We start from the raw sequence: 15276 nt of genomic DNA, 5'->3' as shown, positions 1-15276 counted from the left end.
CAGGTCATAATCTTGCAGTTCGTGGGTTCAAGCCCTGCATTGGGTTCTGTGCTGACACCAGGGAGCCTGCTGGGATCTTCTGTCTCCCTCTCCCTCTGCCCCTCTCCTGCTCTCTTTCTCTCTCAAAAATAAATATTAAGAAAAAATTATAGGGATGCCTGAGTGGGTCAGTCAGTGGAGGGTCCGACTCTTGATTTCAGCTTAGGTATTGATCTTGCAGTCTTAAGATGGGGCCCCACATCAGGCTCCACACAGAGCATGGAGCCTGCTTGAGATCTTTCTCCCTCCCTCCCTCCTTCTCTCTCTCTCTCCCTCCCTCCCTCTGTCCCTCACCCCTGCTTACACTCCCGCTCTCTTAAAAAAAAAAATCCTAGCCCATTGAAAAAAGTAAGAATCCACTGATATTCACATAACAACTAGACGAAAAGGGAAAGCTCTTTGACAGTGGAATGCTAGCTGATAAATGCATTAGGAATGACTGAGTCAGGCAAATATCATCAAGGGGTGCTAAAACCAGAGGTGAAATTATGCAAGACACTATTTACTTGGGTTCAAAAACACTTAATTACAAAGGGAAAAGAGTAACTACAGGAAATTCTAGAGGATATACCACCTTAACAAAGTGATCAAAGTCAACATCCCCAGTAAGGAGACAAACTGACGACACCACATGCCTCAACACGGTGCACTGAAAAGGCTAGAACAGCACTTGTACAGTTTTCTGTCCCAAAATGCATTATCTCAATCTAATCATGAAGAAATTTCAGACAACCCAATTTGAGAGATATTCTACAAAATAACTGATCTGTCAAAAGCATTTAAGGTCGTAAAAGACACACTAAGAATCTGCCTCAGATTAAAGAATTAAAGACAGAGTGCACCTAAATGCCACTTGTGGTCCTGGACTGCTATAATGGACATTGTTGGGACAACTGGGAATACCGCAGTATGTTCTATGACAGTATCATATCTATGCTAAATGTTCTGATCTTGACAACAGAGCAGTGGTTATGTAGCTGAAGATCTTTGTTCTTAGGAAATACACAATGAAGTGTTTAAACCCTGAGTGGTGTCGTGGCTGCAACTTACCGTCAAAAGGTTAAACAGTAATATGTATACAGACAAATGTTAATAATCGTTGAATAATTTGGATGAAAAGTATATGGGAGGGGCGCCTGGGTGGCTCAGTCGGTTAAGCGGCCGACTTCGGCTCGGGTCATGATCTCGCGGTCCGTGAGCTCGAGCCCCGCGTCAGGCTCTATGCTGACAGCTCAGAGCCTGGAGCCTGTTTCAGATTCTGTGTCTCCCTCTCTCTGACCCTCCCCCGTTCATGTTCTGTCTCTCTCTGTCTCAAAAATAAATAAACGTTAAAAATAAAAAAAATTAAAAAAATTTAAAAAAAAGTATATGGGAATTCTATGTATTATAACATTTCTCTAAGCTTTAAATTTTAAAATAAAAAAACTTAAAAAATTAAAGAAATGGGCACCTGAGTGGTTCAGTTGGTTATGTGACCAACTCTTGATTTCAGCTCAGGTCAAGCTCACGGTTCATGGGTTTGAGTCCCACGTCAGGCTCTGCACTGACAGTGTGGAGCCTGTTGGGATTCTCTCTCTCTCTCTCTCTCTCTCTCTCTGCCCCTCCCCTACTCATGCTGTCTCTGTTTCTCTCAAAATAAATAAACTTAAAAAAATTAAAATAAATACCCTTAAAAATTAAAATAATTTAAAAAATAAAGCGTATCAATCAAATGCAACATGTGGTCCTTGTCTGAGTACTGACTTGAACATACCAATTATAAAAAGGAGTTATGAGACAACCAATTTGAACAATTAATATTTTATTGTTAAAAAAATTACTGTTAATATTTTTAGGTATGACACTGAGGCTATACTTTAAAAAGAAAAAAAAAAACCCAAAACCTTCCCTCACAGACATACATATGAAGTATCTACAGATGAAATTATTTATCTTGGATTTGTGTCAAAATAATCCAGAGATTGGGGGGAGATAAAACAAGATTACCAGGGACTGATAAGTATGGAAGCAGTGATGGCTCCAGGGGAATTCTACTGTTCTACTTTTTAATGTTTGAAATGTCCCCCCAAAAAGTTAAAAAAAAAATTTATTTTTACTATTATTATTTTTAATCTTTTTAACATTTATTTAATTTTGAGAGAGAGACAGACGACCATGAGCCGGAGAGAGGCAGAGAGACAGAGGGAGACACAGAATCCAAAGCAGGCTCCAGGCTCTGAGCGGTCAGCACAGAGCTTGATGTGGGGCTCAGACTCATGGACCACGAGATCATGACCTGAGCCGAAGTCGGACATTTAACCGACTGAGCCACCCAGGCACCCCAAAACAAATTTTAAAAAATGAGTGTGAGGAAAGAAAAGGACTAATGGAGAAAAGGCCAAGCTCATGCCTGAGGCTCTGGTCAAACAAAGGTGGGGACAGCTGCATCAAAGTCCACCCAAGAGCTACTCTAGTTTCAAAGGCCAACTCTAACATGGCACACGCTCAACATTCTAAGACCTTAGTCACTACTTCCTGTTCTGAAGAAGCATTTAATACTAAATACTGAGATAAATACGTATCTCATATTAAATCAGTGAGCCTCTCCATTATCACCACCTAACTTACTTCCTGAGTCTTTTAAAACTATATCTTGGGGCACCTGGGTGGCTCAGTCGGTTAAGCGTCCGACTTCAACTCTGGTCATGATCTCAGGGTTCATGAGTTTGAGCCCCGCATCCAGCCCTGTGCTGACAGCTCAGAGCCTGGATCCTGCTTCAGATTCTGTCTCTGGCTCTCTCTGCCCCTCCCCTACACATGCCGTGTTGTCTCTCTCAAATTTAAATAAACATTTAAAAAATAAAAAAAAATTAAAAAAAAAAAAAACCTTTATCTTGAGGACTAACCCAAAAACTATTTAAGGAAAACCAATTCCCAATGATGGTGATGCTGGCAAAATGGACAAGGGCGGGCAATTTACTTCCCCTGATCCTAGAAGTCATTACAAAGTGTCTTGCTGACAAGTGGCTGCGCGGCAAGCACTGTGAGGAACCATGAATAAGGACAATGGAAAGGGGTGTAGGAATGAAAGGTAATCATGTGTCTCCCTTGACCACCATCCTAAGTTTGCCTACATGCATCCCTGACTAAGAGCACACAGGTTGCACAGAGAACTGTGTTAAGGCAAGGAGCTCCCACAGCCACAACACTTCAACCTAAATCAGGCCTAAAGTCCTTCATATTTGAAGGTATGACAACTTCACTGCCCATCAGGTCTGACTAGCCTCCAAATTAGGTCAGATCCGCAGGCTCAGCCTTAGCAGACAGCACCCGTGTACTTGTGAAAAGGAGCCGTGAGATCACATGAAAACTGAGCTGTGAGATCCATTATTTCTCAGTCCAGCTCCCGCATGATAAGGAGAAGGAAGGAGAAACAGGTGGATTTTCCCTTTTTAAATTATATCCCTCTGTAAGATAGTTACCAATGGCTGGAGAATCCGTTCTGCCAGCTGCTAAACCCTGCTTACCCAGCCCAGGTGATCGAGCAGCACAGCACCCTACGGTTCCAGATATTACTTCCTACTCAAAGGAAGAAGATTCTGCTGAATCATCAGCGATGCAAGAGAAGTCAAACAGCAGCTAACTAACGGGTAAACTAACAAGCACGGTATAGAAGAACCCCCTCACTACCCGCCTGCCTTAAGCCAGTCTTGGGTGAGTTCCTTAGCCTCTGTAAACCCTGGTTTTTGATCTGAAAAATAGAAAAAGCCCTGTATCACAAGGTTGTTCTGAGGATCACACAAGACAAGCATGCAGCCTCAGTTAAATTATCATCTGTTCCGTTTGTGAAAAAGCTCAGCAACTACACAACCCCATCTCTGAAGACCAGACCACGCCCCCATCTCCTGCTACTTCTTCTAATGGCATGTCTTTAAAGATTCCTGAAAACTGAGCCCTCCTACTACAGGACACGGATAAGTCCCTAACAAGGCTGTACAGGTTCCTCTCCTAACCACTCTCTGTAAACTTGTGCCTTCCAGTAAAGGGTAAGGGGAGGTGGGAGGAGGCCTGACTGATGGGCCCAGCACCAAGACCCTCACGCAAAGCTGGATACACAGCCCTAGGGGCTGGCTATGTTTCTGGCTATGATGTAACCACTGAGACCTTGGACAGAACCAGGTTTCTCTAGGCCCCTCCTTGATGTTCTAAGCTCCACTCAGAGGCTTGAGTCAGTTCTATGGGTCACTGCCCAGTCAAAAACAAAAGTGGCCTCTTGGAACACGGAGGCCCAGTTAAGGATGTAGAAGTGGGAGAGTCCAGAATTTGGATGCATGGATAAAAGCAACGAGGAAAGAAATGCGGGCCCCAGTCCTTTCCAGGCACAGAAATATAAAAGATCCTGCTCTTCCCAAACTACAGAAATTACTTTTTGCAACAGAGATGGGAGAATGAACTACAAATCATTGGGAGTGACAGAAGGACCACACCCCCTCAAAGAGGGCCACAGAAGTCAAATGCCTACTGCCAAGTAGCAATACCCTGTCCTCTACAATCCCCCAGAGGCCCCTGGTAAAGACGGAATCATACATGCAGTTTCCAACAATTGCTGGCAGAGTGGCTCTGTTCAGAGTAAGCCCTCCGTGACAGCACCTCAGACTGCTGAATAAGTAGTTACCATCTCTAGGAGCATCTGAAATGATTTTTCTAGTACTAAGACAACCTGACCATGTTCTTCATGACAGCAGCAATAGATGGAGTGGGGGCGGAGTGGGGGGAGGCCTTCCAAGCTGCCAGTACACCTGAAGCTTGAGACTGGAGTCAGAGAGATCCCTCTAACCTCCCAGTTTCCCTTCCCTCAGAAAGGTGAACATATAGTCTGGTCAAAACGTATATATTAAATACTGCTCTCTTGGGGCGCCTGGGTGGCTCAGTCAGTTGAGCGTCCGACTTCAGCTCAGGTCACCATCTCGCAGCCCGCGAGTTCGAGCCCCGCATCGGGCTCTGAGCTGATGGCTCAGAGCCTGGAGCCTGCTTCCGATTCTGTGTCTCCCTCTCTCTCTGCCCCTCCCCCGTTCATGCTCTGTCTCTCTCTGTCTCAAAAATAAATAAAAGTTAAAAATATATAAATGAATGAATGAATGAATGAATGAATAAATAAATAAATAAATAAATAAATAAATACTGCTCTCTTACGGGAAGTCTGTGGCCCTGAAAGACGAGATTCCACTGCCTTTAGGAAAAGAAGATATGGTCCAACCTACCAAATCCCCGAGGGCCCACATTAGGAAAGTTACTGAGTAAGCTGCGTTCCAAGTATTCTACAGCCAAGAGTCACTTGTGAGTGACATGAGGGTCTTAGGAGAAAACATGAGAGATGACTGAAAGCCAGTTCCCTGGAGAGTTTTCACAGACAGGGTCATGAACTGTTCCTCGGAGACCACCTGGTGGGGATGCACCTCCACCTATCCCTAACCCTAAGGCCTGTCTGTGGCTAGGAGGGGGTGCTGGCTTATGACCTATAGCCCTGCTCCCAGCCTGACCTCAAAGCAGACAAGGTCCTTCCTGGTGAGGGATGATCAGGAGCCACATGTTCTACACGCCTCCAATTTTTGGCACTATCTTTATCTCATTCCCCAAACTGAAATGGGATGGGCAAGAATTTCCCCTTCAAAGAGAGGGACAGAGCCGAAGAGAAGAAGGGAGCCAACAGTGTCCCCGGGGAGGAGTCACGGCTCTTGCCTGGGATGCGCTTCGGCAGTGTCTCATACTCCAGGCCACTGGAGGCCGTTCCTCATCACATCCAGCTGTAAGGACCCCAGCCTCTTCCCTGCCTTCACCAGGTTTTTGAGGGGATCTGTCATTTTTGTTTTCCACCTATGGGTGTGCTATCTCCACCTTTAGATGATAAGCTCTTCCAGGCAGATTTGGGTCTCCCTCATCCTGTCTTATTCCTATCTGACTCAGCACACGGGAGGCATACACAGGTAGGAAACTACCTCTGTGTTCCTGGGTGACAGGTGGGCCTGTGATGGAAAACAACCACTCCGAACAGAGACCTGTCAATCAACACCAGGTCTTGATAACTTCTGTGTGCAGAAGAGACCCATGGGGAGACCCAGAGGAAAAAGCCAGTAAGTCTTGTCCTTAGAGACACTCTTGTCCAGTGAGAACCACGCACGTGGGTTAAAAACAGTGGCAAGGCTTGCTGGAAAATTCAAATGCAAAGGGCAAAGGCCAAGAAGGAAAGGGGGGAGCCAAGCCGTGCTGGAAACATCTACAGCACAAAGGATAGGAGGAAAAGAAGAAAGACCCTCCCTCCCCCTTCTCTCTGGAAACAGCTGAAAGTTCACTCTGTCCAAAACAGCACAAATAAACGAATAAATACTTCCTCTCTTTTATGGCCCCCTCCTGCCACAGCACTGAGTCTACCAGCAAACACATCACTGTTCAGAACAGGATGCCATACTACCCTGTAGTAGAAACTAGCAGAGGCAGGATGAGCCCTCTCGCAATCAGGGTGGGGAATAAACAGATTTTCATCCAGCCCTTGAGGTCTTTTCCCCTCCACCCAAACTGGTGGAGGGATCAAAGGCAGTCAACTATTTTCCTTCTACAATTCTAGAGCCGCAGTGCCACAACACAGATCTCAAAAAATACTTTGACAATGACAGTGGCTCCTTCTAAAGAAGTGGATAATTCAAAGTGCCAGACAATCCTAAAGTCATTTTGGTTTTGAGAATACATTATTTTTAGAAGCACTGTTCACGTTCCTAATTATATCTACCTTAGCTCAGAAAAGCAACAGCAGAAAAGCTGGATTTATCTAAAAGCACTCAGAATTATGGGGGAGAAGCATGATGGGAAACCAGCCTGCGTGCAGACACTGGCTAGGTGGATAACCCCCAAAGTTATATGCAGCCACCTTCTGTGTGTATGTTCTCCCATTTTGTACCTAAACCAACATGTTTTTCAAATCTAAACTATGAATTCCACGTAACTGCCTGCCCACCCTCTAGTATCTGATAAAGGGCAGTGAGGCAGTGACAAACTTAGAAGCAGGGAAATGGCCATCGAAGAGCCAGACCCTGCTAATGCACTCATCCTATCCCAGGACAACCACTGGGTTTAATGTATTAGGTCTTACAAACAAAACAGTTCGGCAATCATGTCTCGGTTCTGGGTCTCACACTCCTAAGCAGGTCTCTACCCAAGTAGCAGTGCAAAGGGATACACGATTAACCCTGGGTTGTCAGGACAAGGCAAGAGGAACAAGGGAGATGGGGGGAGTAGCTGGTAGTCTAGAATCCCCATTCAGGTCCACAGCATCACCTCAGTGTACCCCCTTTCTCAGCACCCTTGTGTGGTTCCTATCTAGTCCTGTTCTGTATGTATGTATGTATGTATGTATGTATGTTTTTTAAGATTTTATTTTTAAGTCATCTCTACACCCAATGTGGGGCTCCAACTCACAACCCTGAGATCGAGAGTCTCATCCTCCACTGTCTGAGCCAGCCAGGCGCCCCAATCTGGTTCTGAAGGACAGTCCCCTAAGTCCCATTCACCCCTCACTGCCCTGCTGCAGTTGATGGTATCCAACTAAACGTTACTCACTAGTCCCTAGGTCTTCGCTCATTCTAAATGCCCAGTTAACATCACCGTCAACCGACTGTGTCTACATGAAGCATTACCTAACAGGAGGCTCCAAAGCCTGCTGCAAACTCCTATCAGCCCCCCAGACACCTACACACACACACACACACACACACACACACACACACACACACACACTTCTCAACCCAATATATGACCTAAATCCAAAGCAGGATAAACATTAAGACTAGCTGTGGTCTGTGCGTGGAAAGGAATGTCAAAAATAAACTCGGTAGATCAGGACGGTGTTTCCCTCCCTCATCCACACCCCCCCCCCCCATTTTCATCCTAGTGACTGCTGTTGCTATGACTACCTGTTCAGGAAGTTGGCCCTCGCTCCTTCCTTCAGGAGAGGAAGTCTGGAGCAGTGTTTGTGCTGCCTCAGAAAAGCCCTGAAGGCCTCCTCCCCGACCCCCCGACCCGCATCCGCTCCAGTACCCCTCCTCAACCCAATGTCTTAACTCCCTTCCCCACCCCCACACCTACCTCCTCTAACTCATCCTTGGCATCCAAACTGGTTGAAAGTAGCAGCCTCCCCCCTCCTGGGGCTCCTGCTCCCGCTCCTCCTCCACCTCCCGCTGCTCCCGAAGCAGCAGCTGCTGCTGCCCCCTTTCCCTTCGGTATCTCCATGGCTGCTGCCAGGAGACGGGAAGAGGCCAGGGGGTGGACGGGTGGGAAGTCCTAGAGATGAGGAACTCTGGGCTGCCAGGACCTGGGGGCAAGAGGGGGGAGTGGGGCAGGGGAGGGAAGGGTCCCTGTCCTGTCCACCCCGCCCTCCTCTCCCAAAGGCCGCTCCTGTGGAGGAGGCGAAGGCGGACGGCCCTCTAGATCCTGTCTCTGCAGTGGCAGTGCTGGGGAAAGGCCGCCAGCTCCTGAGTATGCCGGGGTAGGGGTCTGCACCTACGGAAAGGGAGGGGAGGCTTCCGCCCCTGAAGTGGAAGGGGAGCCCTTTCTGACTTCCGACCCTAAGAGAAACAGGGCAAACCCTCAGTTCCTGCCTCAGGAGGTGGGGGAAAGCGGACTCCTGCCCCTCAAGTAGGGGTAGGAAACCTTCCTGGCTGGTGCCCCAAGGGTTGGGGAGCGAGGCTTCTTGGGATCCGGCCCCCAGGGGTGAGGGTGAGGCAGTGAGCGCTATAGGTGGACACGGAGGACCAGCTTCACCCCACACCACACAGAGGCGGCCATGGTGGAAGGGCGGGGGGCGGGGAGGCTGAGGGCGGCGGCGGCGGCGGCGGCGCGGCGGCGGGGAGGGATCGCGGAGGCCGGAAGTGAGGGGCAGCGGACCAGGCTTCGGCCAATCGCGGCTTCCGCGGTGGCGCAGGGTCTCACAGGAGCTGGTCGACGACAGCCGGTCCGGCTGCCAATGGCAACGAGCTCGGCATGATGGACAACCAGAGGGACCAATCGCATTCCAAGTTTCGCTCGTGGAGGGGGCGGGGGGCGGACGAGACGACTTCCCGGAGGTGGGTGGGCGAGCGAGGCGAGGCGATCAGGAAGGGAAGCTGCGCCTGCGCGCGCTGGCGGGCGTGCCCTGACGCGCTTGCGCGGAGCCAGCCTCCTTCTGGAGCGTAGGTGGGTGCGGGGGCCTGGCCGCCGTTCCCGCGGAGTCTGCGAAACCCGAGGTCTGGACGCGAGCAGACGGAGCGGGGCGCTCACCCCGTAAGCAGTGCCAGAGCAAACGTTGTCAGCGGGCGCGGAGCCAGCTCCCACGGCTGAGTTGGCATCGCACAAGCCGCAAGCGTCTGCGCTCACGAGTGCCGTCGTCCCCCAGAGACTGCAGGAAAAGCGCGGGTTCGGCATTAGTCGTCCAGCACTGGCTCCGCAAACGTGGCTGACGGACGGGATCGGCTTCGTGTCCGTCCTGAAGTCGTGCGTGGTCTGGATCCCCGGGGGCGCACCTGTGCTTCCTGGTTCCGTCCTGCGTCCCAGCAGCCTTTCCCTTTTCCCCAAGAGCGCTTTAGGGGTGCCTTCCCGATCCACACGGGAAAACCCGTACTCTGCTGGTCATGCTCTCTGTACAGTGTAGACAGGGTTATCTTTGAGAGGAGATTACTTTTTTAAAAATCTTTATTTTGAGAGCATCGTTCTGGGGCTCAGCATCATGACCCTGAGATGATGAGCTGTGATGAGATCAAGAGTCTAAGGCTTAACTGAGTGAGCCACCCAGGTGCCCCAACTTTTTAAACTGAAAAGCATTGTGCACATGTTATTGATGTGGGAGATAGGCAGAAGGAAATGGCAGAATTAAATTTCCTCATAGCCTGAGGCCCAGTGACCACTACTTGCCGCAGGCAAAGTAAAGTTTCTCCAGGAACTCCCTACAGTCTTAATTTTAATGCTTTGCTAGAGGGAAAACAACCTTAGCTTGACAATAGCTAGGCCTCCAGTGTCCTGGGAGTCTTTAGCATATGGAAGTCTCTTTGGAAACTTCCCATTTGACTTCGCCTCCCCCAAACCCGCAGTATATAAGCAGTCATTCCTTACAACCCCAGTGCAGCTCTTCCTGCCCACGTGTCCTGTTCCTGTGTGCTTTAATAAAACTACCTTTTCGCACCAAAGATGTCTTTAATTCTTTCTTGGCATTTGACTCCGTACCCCACCATCACCCCAAAACTTCATCAGTTATCACTGCAGGGGATCCTATTTATTTCCATGCTTGTTAGGGCTTAACATTTTAATTCTAAATACACTTGGCATTGAAATGATGTGGGTCATCCCTTCAGTTGGCTCTCGTGGATTCCTTTACTGTATACATTAACTATAAGACCTCGGGCAAGTTATTTTGACTTTCTGTAAATTATCCTACCTGTAAAATATAGAAGAAGCAGACTGGCTTATCTCTGAATACTCTTCCAGCTCAGGAAATCTAGTTCTATTTGCCTAAGCTTTGGATTCCTTCTAGGTGCAAAGCACTGCAGTAGCCACTGAAGAAGTCATTATAATAATGTTACTATGGGTCACTGTGTTACGGAACCAGGCTGGAACTCTGGTGGAAAAACCAGGCAGCACTCGGAGATCTTGGTGGATTGGAGATTTAGTTAACACCGGTGGGCTCAGAGGAGACCGTTTCTCCAAAGATCTGAGCCCTGAATGAAGGGGGAAGGGTAATTTACAGTTGTCACCTTCCACATCTGTGGTGGGTTTTCGCACTCAGCAAACAGGGCAAGAAGAACCGGGAAGAGGGGTCTCTAACCAGAGACCAGAGCCTGTTTTAGTCCCGTTGGCCATCTTATGGTGTAAAACTTTATTCATTTTCCCAACAACTGAAAACGAGATTTATTAGGCGAAGAAAGAAAAGTTAGTTTTAAAACACTATGTTCATGGGGTGCCTGGGTGGCTCGGTTAAGTGACCGACTTTGGCTCAGGACATGATCTCAGCAAGTAAATGTAGTGCTTCTTTAAAAGCACCTTACCAAAAAAATAAATAAATAAAAATAAAAGCACCTTACATAGGGATGCCTGGCTGGCTTGGTCAGAAGAGTGTGAGACTCTTGATCTCTGGGTTTTGAGTTCCAGCCATATATGTTGGGTGTAGAGATTACTTAAAATCAGAATCTTTAAAAAATAAAAAAAATTAAAATACCTTCCTTAAAAAGTATTTTGGAATCTTTGAGCTCACCGAGTAGTCACCATGAGCAAAGCTCACCCTCTGGAGTTGAAAACATTTATAGGCAATAAATTATTGAAATTAGTTGGTGGCAGCATGTCCAAGGAATATTGTAGGGGTTTGATCTCTTTGTGAATCTTGTGAGAGATGAATGTGTGGAGATGCCAACTAGGGGGCAACAGAACAATACTGGAATGGTGGTAATTTGAGGACATAGTATCATCATGTTAGAAGCCTTGGAACAAGTATAAACAGTGGGTGTTCACCAGAAGAAATGAACTGCTTCCACAAGTCCCCTCTCTCCATAGAACCTGTTTCACTACAATATAAAAATCAGTCATGTGCATTTTCATATTGAACTCTTTTGTTAAATAAACTTTTGTAATAGTCAAAAATACATATTTTGGGGCACCTGGCTGGCTCAGTTGGTGGAATATACAATTCTTGATCTCAGGGTCCTAAACTCAAGCCCACGTTGGATGGAGAGATGACTTAAAAATAAAATCTAGGGGGGCGCCTGGGTGGCGCAGTCGGTTAAGCGTCCGACTTCGGCCAGGTCACGATCTCGCGGTCCGTGAGTTCGAGCCCCGCGTAGGGCTCTGGGCTGATGGCTCAGAGCCTGGACCCTGTTTCTGATTCTGTGTCTCCCTCTCTCTCTGCCCCTCCCCCGTTCATGCTCTGTCTCTCTCTGTCCCAAAAATAAATAAACGTTGAAAAAAAAAAATTAAAAATAAATAAATAAATAAATAAAATCTAGGGTGCCTGGGTGGCTCAGTTGGTTGAGTGTCTGACCCTTCATTTTGGCTCAGGTCATGGTTAACGAGGGACCATAGGCAAGCTGAGGGCCAAGCACAGCTAGCACACCTACCCCCTCCCCTCCCCACTCCCCCATGGTGGGATATGTGTGATGTTCCTTAGGCACTCCCAGCTGCCCCAGAACAAAGGAAAGGAAAGAGAACAAGTGGCTAACTGATAGAGATCACAGTCACACAGACTGTCTCCATCAGTTTACAAATGTATTAGTAAATTACGGGAAAAAGGCAATCCCATCAATGGCCTGAAGTCCAGGAACTCCCTACTGTCTTAATGTTAATACTTTCCTAGAGGGAAAAACAACCTTAGTTTGACAATAGCAAGGCCTCCAGTATTCTGTGAGCCTTTAGCACATGAAATCCCTTTGGAAACCTCCCTTTTGACTTTATCCCTCCCTCTCCCCCAACTCCATAAAATGGTCACCCCACACACTCAGAGTGTAGTTCTTTCTGCCCACGGGTCCTGTTCCCGTGCTTTAGTAAAATCACTTTTTTGCATCAGAGACGTCTTCAAGAATTCTTTCTTGGCTGTCAGATCCAAACCCTACAAACCATTCCACATCACCCCCAAACCTTATCAATGATCTTACGGCTCCTGAGTTCAGTTTGTGAGTTCGAGCCCCACAACACGCTCTGTGCTGCTGGAGTTTTAAAGTTTTTTTTTTTTTAACTTAAACAAAAAGTCACATTCTCTACTGACCGAGCCAGCCAGGGCCCCTTTGCTTTTTTGCTTTTTTTTTTTTTTTCAAATGTTTTATTTTATATTGGAGAGAGCAGGGGAGGAGCTGAGAGCAGGAGACAGAATCCCAAGCAGGCTCCAGGCTCTGAGCTGTCAGCACAGAGCCCAACGTGGTGCTCAAACCCCCGAAACGTGAGATCATGACCTGAGCCTAGGCCGGTGGCTTAATTGACTGAGCCACCCAGGTGTCCCTGCTTTTTGCTTTTAAAAATTAATATATTAATTTTTATTAATATAATTAAAAAAAAACCCGACTGGGTGGCTCAGTTGGTTAAGCGCCCAACTTCGTCTCAGGTCATGATCTCATGGTTTGTGAGTTTGAGCCCCTCATCAGGCTCTGTGCTGACAGCTCAGAGCCTGGAGCCTACTTCAGATTCTGTCTCCCTTTCTCTCTCTGCCCCTTCCCCACTCACTCTCTATCTCTCTCTCAAAAATAAACATTAAAAAAAGTTTTTTAAAAAATTAATATATTCTGGACAATTTTTCCAAATAAAAACATGGAGATCTACTTCATTCTATTTAATGGCATCATAAAAATCTTCTTCTCATCTGTAAAGAACTCTTAGTTCTTCCCTGATCTTGTCCCCACCTAGTTGATTTCCAGAACAAAGGACTTTCCACCTGTCAAAATCCACTCTGCCTAGAAGGCAATTGATGCTACAAATACTCAGTTTGTTTTTTGTTTTTTGTTTTTTGGTGGGGGGGTAGCCGGTTGAGGGGGGCTAAACTTACCATCAATAAGAATCAAATAATTAATGGGGCGCCTGGGTGGCGCAGTCGGTTAAGCGTCCGACTTCAGCCAGGTCACGATCTCGCGGTCCGTGAGTTCGAGCCCCGCGTCAGGCTCTGGGCTGATGGCTCAGAGCCTGGAGGCTGTTTCCGATTCTGTGTCTCCCTCTCTCTCTGCCCCTCCCCCGTTCATGCTCTGTCTCTCTCTGTCCCAAAAATAAATAAACGTTGAAAAAAAAAATTTAAAAAAAAAAAAAAAGAATCAAATAATTAAGCCTTAGATCCATAAAAACAATAAAAGACTCATAAGGCTGCAGAAAGTTCCTCCTTCGATGAAGAAACAACCCCATGTCCCGTGATCCTGAGCATGTTTGGGGTTGTGTCAATGGAGGAATTTCCCTACCTCAGGCAGGATGAAGACTTAAAGAAAGGACTAGAGTGAGGGTGCCTGGCTGGCTCAGTCAGAGGAGCATGAGACTCTTGATCTATGGGTTGTGAGTTTGAGCCCCATGTTGGGTGTAGGGATTACTTAAAAAAAGGGAGGAGGGACTAGGGTGAAGACAGGAAGGCATGCTTGTGAAATCACAGAAATCATAAAACTGAGACTACTGACTAATGGACTAGATTAACAGGTTGCACTGAAAAAGTTCTTGCTGAGATAAAGGGATAAACTAAATATGATGAGGTTTTGGAATGGTGGTGGGGTTCCGAGCCCACGGCCAAGAAAGATTTCATTAACGCGGTGGGGGTGGGCGGTGCGGTAGGCAGGAAGAGCAGCTCTGGGGGTATAAAGAATGGCTGGTTATATACCATGGACTTGGAGGAGGTAAAGTCAAAAGGGAGGTTTCCAAAGGGATGTTCATGTGCTAAAGAAGGCTCACAGAATACTAGAGGCCTTGCTATTGTCAAACTAAGGTTGCTTTTCCCCCTATCAAAGCATTAACATGAAGACAGCAGGAGGTTCCTGGAGAAACACTCTGCTTGCCTCAAGTATCTGTCAATGCACTGCAGGTTATAAGGAAATTCAATTTCACCTGCCATTTCCTTCTGCCTTTGTTCCCCCCATCACTATGGAGGGAGGGTGATGTTGGGGCTCCTGGAAACTGAGTCTGTAGGTTTCTGGAGATTAGGTTATTGATAAGATTGCCATTTTCTTGTAATTTACTAAGACATTTGTAAACTGGTGGAGACTATCAGTTTAACCATTTGTTTTCTGTTCTCTCCTTTGTCCTCAGGCAGCCAGGAGAGCCTGAGGAATGTCATACGTGTCCCACAGAGGGTGTTGAGGGGGAGGGGCGATAATGCTAGCTTGTGCTTGGCCCTCAGCTTGCCTTCTGGTCCCTCACCATATATAACAATAAGATATTTAATAATGATAAATGTGCTTATTTTTATGTCTAGGCATTATCTAGAAAGTATTTAAAGCAAACAGGGATGGGGTGCCTGGCTGGCTCAGCCCTTAGAATATGCAACTCTTGATCTTGGGTCCTTGAGTTTGAACCCCACGTTGGGGAAAGAGTTTACTTTAAAAAAAAAAAGCTGGGGTGCCAGGGGGGGCTCAGTTGGTTGAGTGTTGGACTCTTGATTTCCATTCAGGTCATGATCCCAGGGCTTAGAATTCAGCCCTGTGTTGACTCTGTGCTGAGCTTGGAGCCTGCTTAAGATTCTCTCTCTCTCGGGGCGCCTGGGTGGCTCAGTCAGTTAAGCGTCCGACTTCGGCT

At 47.2% G+C, this 15276-nt stretch overlaps 1 protein-coding gene and 1 pseudogene across 1 annotated transcript in view; one reads left to right on the top strand and one right to left on the bottom strand.

Moving 5' to 3' along the window:
• Positions 1-8912, bottom strand: part of INTS3 (integrator complex subunit 3) — a 39390-nt gene extending 30478 nt beyond the window's left edge. Inside the window, exon 1 of the mRNA XM_086694036.1 lies at positions 8155-8912. Coding sequence (XP_086550162.1) covers positions 8155-8298 — 144 coding nt within the window. The 5' untranslated portion in view covers positions 8299-8912. The remainder of the gene's footprint in view (positions 1-8154) is intronic.
• A 2387-nt stretch (positions 8913-11299) lies between these two features.
• LOC112851804 (small nuclear ribonucleoprotein G pseudogene) lies at positions 11300-11526 on the top strand (annotated as a pseudogene).
• The last annotated feature ends 3750 nt before the right edge of the window (positions 11527-15276 follow it).

Source organism: Puma concolor, chromosome E4 (assembly GCF_028749965.1).
Source record: "Puma concolor isolate L17-30 chromosome E4, mPumCon1.1.hap2, whole genome shotgun sequence".
Lineage (NCBI taxonomy): Eukaryota > Metazoa > Chordata > Mammalia > Carnivora > Felidae > Puma > Puma concolor.
This window is presented reverse-complemented; position numbering and strand designations above follow the sequence as displayed.